Genomic DNA, 12,630 nt, shown 5'->3' on the forward strand with positions numbered 1-12,630 from the left:
ATATATATATATATATATATATATATATATATATATACACATATATATATATATACATATATATATATACACATATATATATATGAATATATATATATGAAACTTATGAGGAAATGAGAAATTAATAAACAAGAATTAGCAAACACAACAAATAGAAAGATCAGTGCCTCAGGAATGTAAACTAATAGAACAATTTAAGTTATAATTGTATTTAAAAATAAAAAGCTAACAGGGAAAGAAATGATAGAAATTATTTATACTAAAAATTTTCCTAGCTGAAGTGCTGGGAAAATCCTGAGCCTTGGGAGCAGAATAAAGGAACAGTTGAAAGCCCACTGTAGACAATAGCAGGCAGACTGGGTAGGAGAGTAAGTTCGAAACTGAACCTACCTCTCACCATCACTCAAACGGTGGTCATGGCAGCACACCTTTATGGTACCTATGCAGACAACTGAAACTCTGAAGGGAAAGCCTGTCATCTGCAGTCCTCTGTGAAATGAATCCTCACGTTGTTTTTTTTTTTTTTTTCCTTCTCTCCCCCTACCAGATAGCCCTGGACATGGAAATTAACAAAGAAAGTGCATAGAAAAGGAGAAAAGCTTAACCCCAGGTTGTTGGCTAAAGGATTAAGAAGGGAAGTCATAAAGGGCCTGAAAAGATGTTGGTGGATTGAAGAAATAAAGAACATAAAGAGAAATCTCATAAAGATATATATGAACCACTGGCTTACCTCTACATTGCACATACATGTATGTGACCCTAAATAATACATCATAAACTTTGAGAACTTAGCTATCTGACAGACCACCACCCAAAACCAGACTGGCTACTGGCTGGCACAAACAAAAGGACTGATCTGAATAGTCCTATTTCATAATAGCAAAAAATGGGAAATAATACAAATGTTCTTGGATGGGTAAAAAGAATAAATAAACTATTGTATTATACCCATACAATGGAATTTCTAAGGCATTATCCTGAATAAAATAAGCAAGTTTCAAAAGCATACATTCTGTGTGGTTTCATATTATATGGACAAGGTAAAACTCTGCAAATGGGAACAGAATGATAGTTGCCAGAGCACAGGAGTGGGGTGTGAGAAATAGAAAGTTCAGTGGTTCATCTTCAGAATATAGTCTTTAGCCTTTTTTTTTTTATTATTATTATTAGTTGTTCAAAACATTACAAAGTTCTTGACATATCATATTTCATACATTTGATTCAAGTGGATTATGAACTCCCATTTTTACCCTATATACATATTGCAGATTCACATCGGTTACACATCCACTTTTTTTAGTCTTTAGCCTTAACTGGATCCAATCGTAGCCGTTTTGATTTTAGCCCTTCCCTTTTCCCACACCAGTTTTAAAATTAGCTAACTCCTATCAGGGCAAAAGGCAGTGCTGCACAGGGACAAAAGCAGGTGGACTGCCTGCTGCCAAGATGCGCTTGCTAGCCAGGTTTGGAAATGTGCCCTTCTGGCAGAAGTCAAGTTTTGCCTTTCCAACCCACTTCTAAGCACATGCTCAATTCTGTGGCACCTCACTATTTCTAACAAGGGTCACATCTACAGAGGGCATGATGAATTGCTGATTTGATATGATGGTAGTTTCACGAATCTATGTATGGAAACTGGTAAGACCTACATAACAACAAAAAAAGTCAATTTTGTTTTAAGTTAATTTAAATAAAAAGGCAAATTAGGAAAGATGCCACATAGAGAACTCTTGAGAAACAGTCAGCACTATAATGAAGCTGAAAGCTCAATGGATGTGTTTAATAGCAGATTAGACAAAAATTGAAGAAACAATTATCCTTTACTGGACTACACACTGAAAGAAATAATCTAGAAAAATTACATGGAAAAGAAAAAAAAAAGATTATTTTTAATAAAAAAAAAATTTATAATGAAAATTTTTGAAGAAGACACATGGAACACATACAAATGAGAGGTACTGCCAATGAAACTGAAAATTCAATGAATGGGGTTTAGTCACAAAATGAAGAAAAATTACTGAAGTATAGATTTGAGGAATAAACACAAAGGCATAAAGAGGAAAACATAAGGGAGAAAAATAAGGAGATGCGGGACGGAATGTGGCTCAAGCGGTAGCGTGCTCGCCTGGCATACGTGTGGCCCGGGTTCGATCCTCAGCACCACATACAAACAAAGATGTTGTGTCCGCCGAAAACTAAAAAATAAATAAATATTTAAAAAAAAAAAGAAAAAGAAGGAGATGCAAGAGAAAAGAAGGATGAGCATCCATTCCAACTTCTAGAGTAAGAATCAAGAGAAAAATAAGAAGAGTTCTGCTTTCAATGTTAAATGCCACAAGGTCATTCTCAGCCTAAGAACAAAATCTGAAAAACTTATAGGATCAGATCCTTTTTTGAGCCATCATGAACTTGGAAGTCACAAGGCAACTAAATAAATTAAAACATTTCTTCCTCAATGAAGAGTCAGGACACATGAATAGTTCACCTTTGGTTAAGCATGGAGGAAAGAGCCATCATACAAATGAGTAAAATGTCGAATGGTATCAACCTGAAACAGATGAGAAACCCAAACACAAAGGAAGACTGGGATCATGGCAGGAATTCAGAGAGAATTCTGCTCAGTGGCACAGGAACAAAAAAAGTGATCAGCTGCTGATGGGGTACAGCAATGAAGCCTGAACTCTACTCTTGTCAGAGCAAAACCCTTAAGCCACTGAAAAAGACACAACAAAGCAATAGAAGAACATCCCTGCTAAGACAAAGATTCACTGCTTCTGAAGGAGGGAGAGTGGAAAACCCTCTGTTCCACAGGAGGTACAAGATACCCACTGGGCCCAGGATCCTACACGAACTCCAAGCAAAGGTCTGCTACCACTGGAGGAGGGAAAAGAAACTCCCTCCCACTCAAGACCAAACAGACAGACAAAGGGCAAGTCTAGCTGCACTGGAGAGGAAGAGCAGGAATGCTGACAACGCCCTACCACTGAGGCACAAGCTTCAGGGACCTATCCAATACTGAGGATGGACCATAGAAAGGTAGAACACCTCTTATTCCAACCACAAGCCTAGCACTAAGTAACAAACACCAACAATCCACTGCTGGGGAAAGATTGCCCTCCCAGGTGCTGATGTGTAGAGACGACTGATGGCTGGGAGCAGAACTGAAACACTGAGGAAAACCCTCCAGCTTCTAAGGCACTGTTCTAAGCATAGGTAACCGCAGCCCACTGCTGGAAGAATTAGAAGATATGGTGCCTGAAGGGAATGAAAGCAACAAGAATTCCAAATCCAGCTGGGTGTGGTGGCACATGCCCATAATCCTAGTGACTTGGAAGGCTAAGGCAAGAGGATTGAAAATTCGAAGCCAGTCTGGGAATTTAGCAATTTGTCTCAAAAGTACCCCTGGGTTCAATCCCAAGTACAGCCAAAAAAAAAAAAAAAAAAAAAGGAAGAAAAATTCCCAAATCAAGATGAACTACTGATAAAGGGCATGAAGAATACTATTTGCTTAAGTCTGTTTTTCCACAATGTTTGCCATTCAATCAAAAATCGTGGGCTGGGGTGTGGCTTAGCGGTACAGTGCTTGCTAGCACATGCGAGGCCCTGGATTCAATCCTCAGCACTACATAAAAATAAATAAAAACAAAATAAAGGTATTGTGCCAAACTAAAAAAAAAAAAAGTGAGACACAAAAATTCAAGAAAAGATCCAACCCATTGTAAACTAATCAGCAAAACCAGACTCAAAGATGACTCAAAGGCTGGTATTGTTAGACAGGGACTTAAAAATAACTATGATTCATATGTTAAAGGATCTAGTGGAAAACGTATATATCATACACAAACAGATTTTTGGGGGGGGCGAAGGGGTACTTGAAATTGAACCCGGGATGCTTAACTACTAGGCCACATCCTCAGCCTTTTTTTTTATTTTGAGACAGGTTCTTACTAAGTTGCTTGAGGCCGCATTAAATTGCTGAGGCTGGCTTTGAATTTGCTATCCACTGGCCTCAGCCTCAAGAGCTGCTGAGATTACAGGCGTATACCACCACACCCGGTACAAATGGAGAATTTCAACAAAGAGAAAGAAATAAAATTAAGAATCAAATGAAAACATAAGCAATAAAAAAATTGCAAGAGATGAAGAATTCCTTCAAGGGACTGACATACTGTACTTTATGGAGAAAAGAACCTTTTAATTTGTAGGTATGCTCGCGGAAGTTATCTAAACTGGGGCACCATGGCACATGTCTATAAACCCAGCTGCTCAGAAGGCTGAGGCTAGAGGATCATGAGTTGGAGCAGAGCCCAACACAGTGAACCTCATTTCAAAAAAAACAGATTACCCAAACTGAAACACAAAGAGAAAAAGAAATAGAACACAGCATCCAAACATTGTGAGACAATATATCAAATATTCTAGCATATATATAATTAAGAGTTGCAGAAGAATAAAGACCGCAAAACTAACATTTGAAGACACATAGTCCAGACTCTTAAACAAAAACGTTCTAGACAACACAAACTGTGGAAAAGCAAAATGAAGGGAAAGATTTGAAGGCAATCTCTAAACACATAATGCAAATAAGGCAAGTGCTCTACCACTGAGCTACATTTGCAGCTCTTTTTATTTTTTATTTCAATCAGGGTCTCACTAAGTTGCCCATGCTGGCCTCACACTTATGATCTACCTGCCTTAACAAAATAGCTGAGATTACAGGCCAGGTGCTACCACACCTGGCTCATATTGTTGTTTTATACAAGCAATGCTTAGTGTTTGATGTGAAGGCAGATTGGGATAAGGGATAATCAGGGTAGAGGCAAGAGTTAATGAAATAATGACTAAGAATTTTCCAAAAAATTAAAGATATTGATCTTTTGTCTGAAAACTACAAGTCTATAATGGAAAACTAAAAGTAAATTCAACTTTAAAAATACAGTATTTAAAAACAATTGAGTGATGGGCTGGAATTGTGGCTCAGTGGTAGAGTGGTTGCCTAGCATGTGTAAGGCACTGGACTTGATTCTCAGCACCACATATAAACAAACAAAATAAAGTCCATTGACAAATAAAAAAATTTTTTTTTTCTAAATTGAGTGAAAGGAAGATCTGTAGAGAAAGGAGAATGAGGGAAGGAGTGGTGGGGGAACATTAACTAAAACTGAATTCCATGAATGCACAAATTTGTTAAAATGAACCCAACTACTATGTATAGCTACCATGCTCTAATTTAAAAAAATAAAAAAAAGTAATTAACACCTGTAATCCCAACAACTGAAGAAACTGAGGCAGGATGATTACAAATTCAAGGCCAGCCTGAGACACTTAGCAAGACTCTGTCTCAAAATATAAAAAGGACTGAGGGTTCAGCTCATTGCCACAGCATCCCTAGGCTCAATCCCTAGTACCACAAAAAACAAACAAAAAAGAATACACTATTTGAAGGGAGGGGGCATGCGGGAAAAAAGATGGTGGAATGAGATGGATATTATTACTCTAAGTACATGTATGATGACACACAAAAAAATAAATAATTAAACTGCATAACAGGGTGACAAAGAAGAAACAAACTCCAAAAAGGAGAAGCAACTTATACAATATCATATACAAAGTCTGGACTAAAGTCCAGGTCTTCTGACCTGTGTTCAGCACTTTTTCTAAAATACCAGTCACACTCCACAAAGTGAGATCACAGTTTAGAAGAATTACCCAAAAGTCTGAAGTCAAATATTTATTAAGTAACCACAACATACCCATTACTACAGGGTGACAGATATTCTAGTATTCTTCCTTTTATAATTTGCACAAGACCAGATGCTACTTTTGAAGCATGGTCTGGAAAAAAGGTCATGTGAGCTCTACATGACACAACACATTCCTGGTTTTCCTTCTACCCGTCTGTCTAGGACCTCTTGGTTAGTTAAGGCCCATTCATTTTTCAGTTGTCAACTCAAGCTTCGGGAAATCATTCCACGTTTTCCCTGACAAGTCAAAGTCCTAATGTACTTCAACAGTCTATGCAGCTCTCTTTCTAGCATGCCACATAGCCATAATTTCACATTTATTTCTACAATTATTCAGTTAATATAGAACATCTTATGGTTGCAAATTCCATGAAGATCAAGGATTATGTCTATTTTTGTCCATATTTTAATTTTAATGCCCAGCATAGTGAACATACAATAAATAGAGATTCATAGAGGTAATAAGTGTTTGAGTATATGCCCTAGTAATGGTGTTATGCTTTTGGAGAACATACATTTACTAAGAAAAGTATAAGTTTAAAACTGCAGAGTAAAAATAGCTCATAAAATAAGTCCGTAAAATAGCTTACCTAGATACAAATTCACTTAATTCTAAATATTCTGTGGGTTCCATTATTATGTTGAGCTCAGTAATGACAGAAGATAAATTCTCCTTAGTCTAAAATTTAAAAAAAAAGAAAATTTATACATCATTTATCCATTTTCTTATTAAAACACTTTTTAAGTTATGCAAAATGAAGTATCTTCAAATAATAGGAAAGCATAATGAAAAAACGATAATCAAAGTACTGGTTATTCATTGAAACAATAAGATCAGATCCCACTCCACACCAAAAACTAAAATGAACTCCAAATGAATTATTTCCTTAAATTCAACATTAAAATCACAAAATACTGGGAGGAAATGTGAACATTTAACAAATTACTGAGTCAGGAAAAACTTCCTAAGCAAACAATAGGGAGGGAAAAAAGCAAATAGGATTACATAAAAACCCAGTATCTAAGTAAAAATAAAATAAAAAAGAAGTATTAAACTGAGGAAAACATTCACAATAAATATGACAAAGAGACAAAACTGAAAAGAAAAAGGCATAGAACATGAACTAAAAGTTCAGCGGTGAAAAAAAAAATTAACCTATAAAAAAGTGTTTTACCTCAACAGTAAGATAAATGTAAATTAAAAACAAACATTTTAACGAATCAGCAAAGACTAAAAAAATATTACTGCTGGTAAATATACACTCAAAGCTGGCAGTGGGAATATAAATTGGTATAACCCTTCTAGAAATCATTTTGACAATGAATAACCTGAAATATTCATTTTCTCTTAATTTGAATTCTAAGAGTCTATACTCTGGTAATAAGAAATGAAAACAGATTTATGAACAAAGATATTCCTAATAATGCTACAAAAAGCCAGAAACAATTCTATACCTGATGATGAAGACTGTTACACAAACTGTTATTTTGATATGCAAACTCAAGTAAATGTTTCCATTTTCTTATTAATTTCCTTTCTTTTCCTGGCATTATTTTGCCCTGATTTTATTTTAGGTTGCTTTGTCCAATAGGACAATGAAAGAACACCATATCATCTTGTACTTTGATGTCTGTGGCTCCTATTTGTTGTTAATGAAAGTCAATCTAGAAATTTCTGTTATTTCCTAAAACTAGAGTGCGTTTTAGGAAACTCTGACATGTCTCCTTAATATTCTGAGCTGTCAGAGAATGGATATTGATGATATCTAATCTTCATATAGTTTTTTCATCTGCTTGAGGGTATAGTGGGAATTGCTGGGAGCAGCTGTCTGTGACATCTACCATCATACCTAATCAAAACAAATTCCTGAGGCTTTCTCACCACTCATTTAAAAAAAAATTAAAAATTATTCAAAGGATCTGCAAAGACATTTTTCCAAAGATGATATACAAGTGGCCTATAAGCATTGAAAGATGTTCAACATCATTAGTGCCATTTGTTGTAGTAATTTCACTCTTATATATAAAGCAAAAAAAACATGTTCACAAATACATGAGTGTTTATAACAACGTTATTCATAACCAAAAAAATGAAAATAACCATTTCTATCAACTGAAGGAATAGATAAAGTGTGGTATATACACACAATGGAATATTATTCAACCCAAAAAGGGTACTCACATGTGCTACAACATGAATGAATCTTGAAAACATGCTAAATGAAAGAAGTCAGTAAATGACCATTTACATGAAATGTCCAAAATATAAAGAAATCCATAGAGAAAAAAACAGATTAGCAACTGCTTAGGGCTGAAAGAATCCAGGGATATTGAAAGATGGTAGTTAAAGCATACGGGGCTTCTTTTCAAACAGACGAAAATTTCCTAAAATTAATTGTAGGAGTGGTTGTACAACTCTGGTGTAATAAACACTACTGAACTGTACACTTTAAAGTTATATGATATGAAATTACATCTCAGTAGAGCTGTTACCAAATAAATAAATAAAAGAAAGCAAGGAAGACAAAAATCTCAGAGGCATGTCTTACTTCAAGTATGCAGGGTGCATGGTAGGACAAGAAAGTCATCCTGTCAACACAAAGTCTGGGATTACTGGCCTTCTATTTATTTTCCTCCTTTGGTAGTTTGCAGACTCTGTTCAACCACTGGAAAGCTAACTTCAAAATATTGTTTTTCCATCATTTTCCTGCCTGTGGTACCAGGTTTTCTCCCCAGTTGGTAAACAAGGGCCAGGACCTTATAAACATACTAACCTCAAACCTTCTACGTGAATCTCAGCAGCTTCTTTTTTCTACTGGGTTCTTTTCTACTATTTAAGTCCACATTTCTCATTCTTCTCCACAACTTAAGAATTGTGGGTGGAGATCTTAAAGAAAATGGTCTCACAAACTTTTGCAAAATACCGATGCCTCTCAAAAGCACTCTGTATTGAGATTTCAGTGTTTAGGTTCAAATATCATAACAAGAAACAGATTTTCTTTAGAGCCTATGATAATGAGAATATATTCTATTTGCTTAAAAACGTCCCTTTTTAAATCATTTTGTTCATTTTATTGGGTTTCAGGGAGACAAGTTATGCAAACATACATAATTTGCTACTTTTTGTACAAACTCCTAAACATCTCACTTATTATGCTACATGGTCTGTGGGAGGCATGTTAATTTTCATGATCTTCCAACTCCTCATAAAAATTATAGCCCTATGGAAATGGAAGGAGACCCTCAGGGTTATACAAAATTACATACAAGAGGAAGTGAGGGGAAAGGGAAAAAAAATACAAGGGGGAGAAATGAATTACAGTAGAGGGGGTAGAGAGAGAAGAGGGGAGGGGAGGGGGGATAGTAGAAGATAGGAAAGGCAGCAGAATACAACAGACACTAGTATGGCAATATGTAAATCAATGGATGTGTAACTGATGTGATTCTGCAATCTGTATACGGGGTAAAAATGGGAGTTCATAACCCACTTGAATCAAAGTGTGAAATATGATATATCAAGAACTATGTAATGTTTTGAACAACCAACAACAAAAATTTAAAAAAAAAAAAATGCTTACCAGTATGGGATTCTGATCCCCCAAATAGTTTTTGTCCAGCAAATAATATAGACAGAAAGATTTAGTTGGTTGAAAACATGTGTTTATTCTTTTTAAAGCAAAGGAATATGTTATGTCAGTACAAAACCATTAACATAGTTTAGAACCTATAGAAATCTCTCCTTATGAAAATAAGTTATGAAATATTACTGTTTGGGTCCTTTTCCAATGTGATTTTCTCCTGGTGTTCTGCCCTATATTAAGAAAATTTCTAATAATTAAAAAAAAAATTATAGCCCTGATAACACCAGACAGTAAATCAGAGGAACAGAGTTCTATATTCCAACTACCTTTGACAATAATAGCTTTGCCAACAGACAATCTATACTCTGCATAGATTTCCCTATAAAGTAAGGAGGTTGACCTAGAAAATCTATGAGGTTGCTTTTGGTTCTAACATATTCAATTTATATGATTTTAGGTTTTTATGGGAATTGTATATTAATAAGATTTCTATTCTGGAAAAATATTTATAATATTATGAAAAAAGAGTTATTATTTACTCTTTAATGTTCTGAGAGCTAAACATCTCCCTCTAGTGGAACGTTTGATTTTAAAAAATAAGAACACAAGGTTTATTTATTTATTTTGGTCAGTCTTAACAGTAAAAATGTGCTCAATAAACGGCAAAATCATTTTAGAAGGCAAATCAACACTATTATTAGAAATTACACGTACATTTTCTTTTATTTTTTTTATTTGTTGATAGACCTTTATTTTATTTATTTATTTATTTATATGTGGTGCTAAGAATCGAGCCCAGAGCCTCATACATGCCAGGCAAGTGTGCTACTGCTGAGCCCCAGCCCCAGCCCCATACACGTGCATTTTCTTTGAGCAATTCTATTAGAGATATATTTCTAAAAGGAATAGGAATAGGCCTAGCATACGGTAGCATTTACCATTAAATAGTAAAAACTTTAACAATTCTTGGTCAGGCACAGTGGTACACACCTATAATCCCAGCTTCTTGGGAGGCTGAGACAGAAGTATTGCAAGTTCAAGGACAGCCTACACAACTTAGTGAGACTCTGTCCCAAAAAAAGGATATAGCTTAGTAGGAGAGCACTGATGGGTTCAATTCCCAGTACAACCAAGCAACCAACCAACAAACAAAAAAAACTAACATCATCACCACATTAGCATTCTGAGCAACAAACAAAAAAGCCTTTTGTTCCTTTCCTTTCTAAACAAGGACTCTTGGTGACTCCTACACAACTGATTCCTAAAGCCCTGCTGATTCCACAGCTGTCTATAACTGCTTCCAACATTTTACCAGTCAAATCTTCAAGAAGAATCATAAAATTAAAAAGGTTCAGAGAGAAATGAGTGCTCTTAATACAACCAAGGAGAGTATGCTTTTTCTAGTAGTAAAAAAAATCAAGCAGTCCCAAAACCCCATACTTTAAAATGTGAACAAGAATTCATGTTTCTTTATAGATTCAGCAAATTCTTTCAAATAGTATCAACACTTCCTCTCAGATTTTTCCCCCCTGTATCCTTTAAAGAATATAGGTCAGAAACTGCTAGTTGTCCCCAAAATTTATTCTTCTTCCTTGTCCCAACTTTTCATTGTCTTAATGTAACAAAAGTAAGCAATTTAAAGAAATTGAAATTAAACAGGGTGCAGTGGTGCACACCTGTAATCCCAACAGCTCAGGAAGCTTAAGACAGGAGTATTGCAACTTCAAGGCTAGCCTCAGCAACTTAGGGAGACCCTCAGCAATTTAACATAGCCCTGTCTCAAAAAATAAAAAGGGCTGGGGATTTAGCTCAATTGTAGAGTGTCCTTGGGTTCAATCCCCCGTACCAATAAAACCAAACAACAAACAAAAAATAATAATAAAAAATAAACAAAGTTAAGGGCTGGGGATGTGGCTCAAGCAGTAGCGCGCTCGCCTGGCATGCGTGCGGCTCGGGTTCGATCCTCAGCACCACATACAAAGATGTTGTGTCCGCCGAAAACTAAAAAATAAATATTAAAAATTCTCCCTCTCTCTCTCTTAAAAAAAAAAGTTACATTATGTACTTTTAGTANAGTCTTTTTTTTTTTTTTTTTTAATTTTTTATTGTTGGTTGTTCAAAACATTACTACAGAACAGTCTTGATCTTTTCAGTTGGATTTGTGGACACACCATCCTAGGACAAGACTAATTTTGCCCACAGTCTTACTTCTCTCCAGATAATCCAAGAAGCAACTGTGAAACAAATGAACACCTATATTAGAAAAAGCCTGCAAGACTCCCAAAGCTGCTAGAATGTCCCTGAGTTGTTCTCGTGGAAAAAAAAAAAAATATATATATATATATATATATTAGAATATAGTAGTTATCAGAAAGGGAACTGAATATCAGGTTTATAACTCCACCAATCTGCTATAGGTTCTGGGTCTAGCCCATTCATGGATAACAGCATGCAGGAGAACAACTGGTGTATTGCCACTCTAAGGTCAGAATCTCATTAGCCACAAAAAAAAAAAAAAGAAGATGCAATTGAGCTGAGTATGGTAGTTCATGCCTATAAGCCTAGCTACTTAGGAGGCTGAGGCAGAGGACTCCAAGTCCTAGGGCAGCCTGGGGAATTCAGTGATATCCTGTCTCAAAATTAAAAACAAAGCAAAAACCCTAAAAGTGGTAGGGATGTATTTCAGCAGTAGTTCTTTGCCTACCATGTGCAAAGTCCTAGGTTCAAGTCCCAGCACTGGGGGGGGAAAAATGCAGTTGGTCAGACTATAAAATCATCAACAATGCAAAAACATTCAGGAATCCCCAGGTCACCCAAAGGAAAAGACTGGGGTCCTAACAAGTGGTACAACCCAATTGATGCCAATCATTTGGGTTCATGCTCCATTTCAGCCTTCAACAGATAATCTCTGTAGTCAAGCAAAACACTGATATCACCTTGGTGACCCTGGAAAGCCCCAAGGCCTGGTGATAATTGGGAACACTGTAGGCCACTGAAGGCCACTCACCATCCATGCATGATATAAGAAAATGCTGAATTATGTGTCACATTCTGCCTAACAAGCCCTGGGAATGCCACATTGCATTTTCTTAGTCAGCTTGGCAGTAACTGCAGGGTGATAAGTAGGTGAGTGCAAATGGAAGCTCTGTCATCAAATGAGGAGCCTAGATCCCCATCCTGTCTTCAGCCTGCCCAGGCCAATGATAGAAATTGGATACTCTGACTGCAAAGAGAAGCAAAATTTCCAAGCCCAGATTCCTGGACCCTGTCCTTTGACTTAGTAAGGAAATGGTTGTCTGACACCT

At 36.1% G+C, this 12,630-nt stretch overlaps 1 protein-coding gene across 1 annotated transcript in view; it reads right to left on the bottom strand.

Annotated features, from left to right (window-relative positions):
- The window catches only part of LOC107159670 (centromere protein P), a 227,944-nt gene that overhangs the window by 208,067 nt on the left and 7,247 nt on the right, over positions 1-12,630 (bottom strand). Inside the window, exon 4 of the mRNA XM_048800516.1 lies at positions 6,335-6,423. Coding sequence (XP_048656473.1) covers positions 6,335-6,423 — 89 coding nt within the window. The remainder of the gene's footprint in view (positions 1-6,334; positions 6,424-12,630) is intronic.

The sequence above is a fragment of the Marmota marmota genome, unplaced genomic scaffold, assembly GCF_001458135.2.
Source record: "Marmota marmota marmota unplaced genomic scaffold, marMar, whole genome shotgun sequence".
NCBI lineage: Eukaryota > Metazoa > Chordata > Mammalia > Rodentia > Sciuridae > Marmota > Marmota marmota.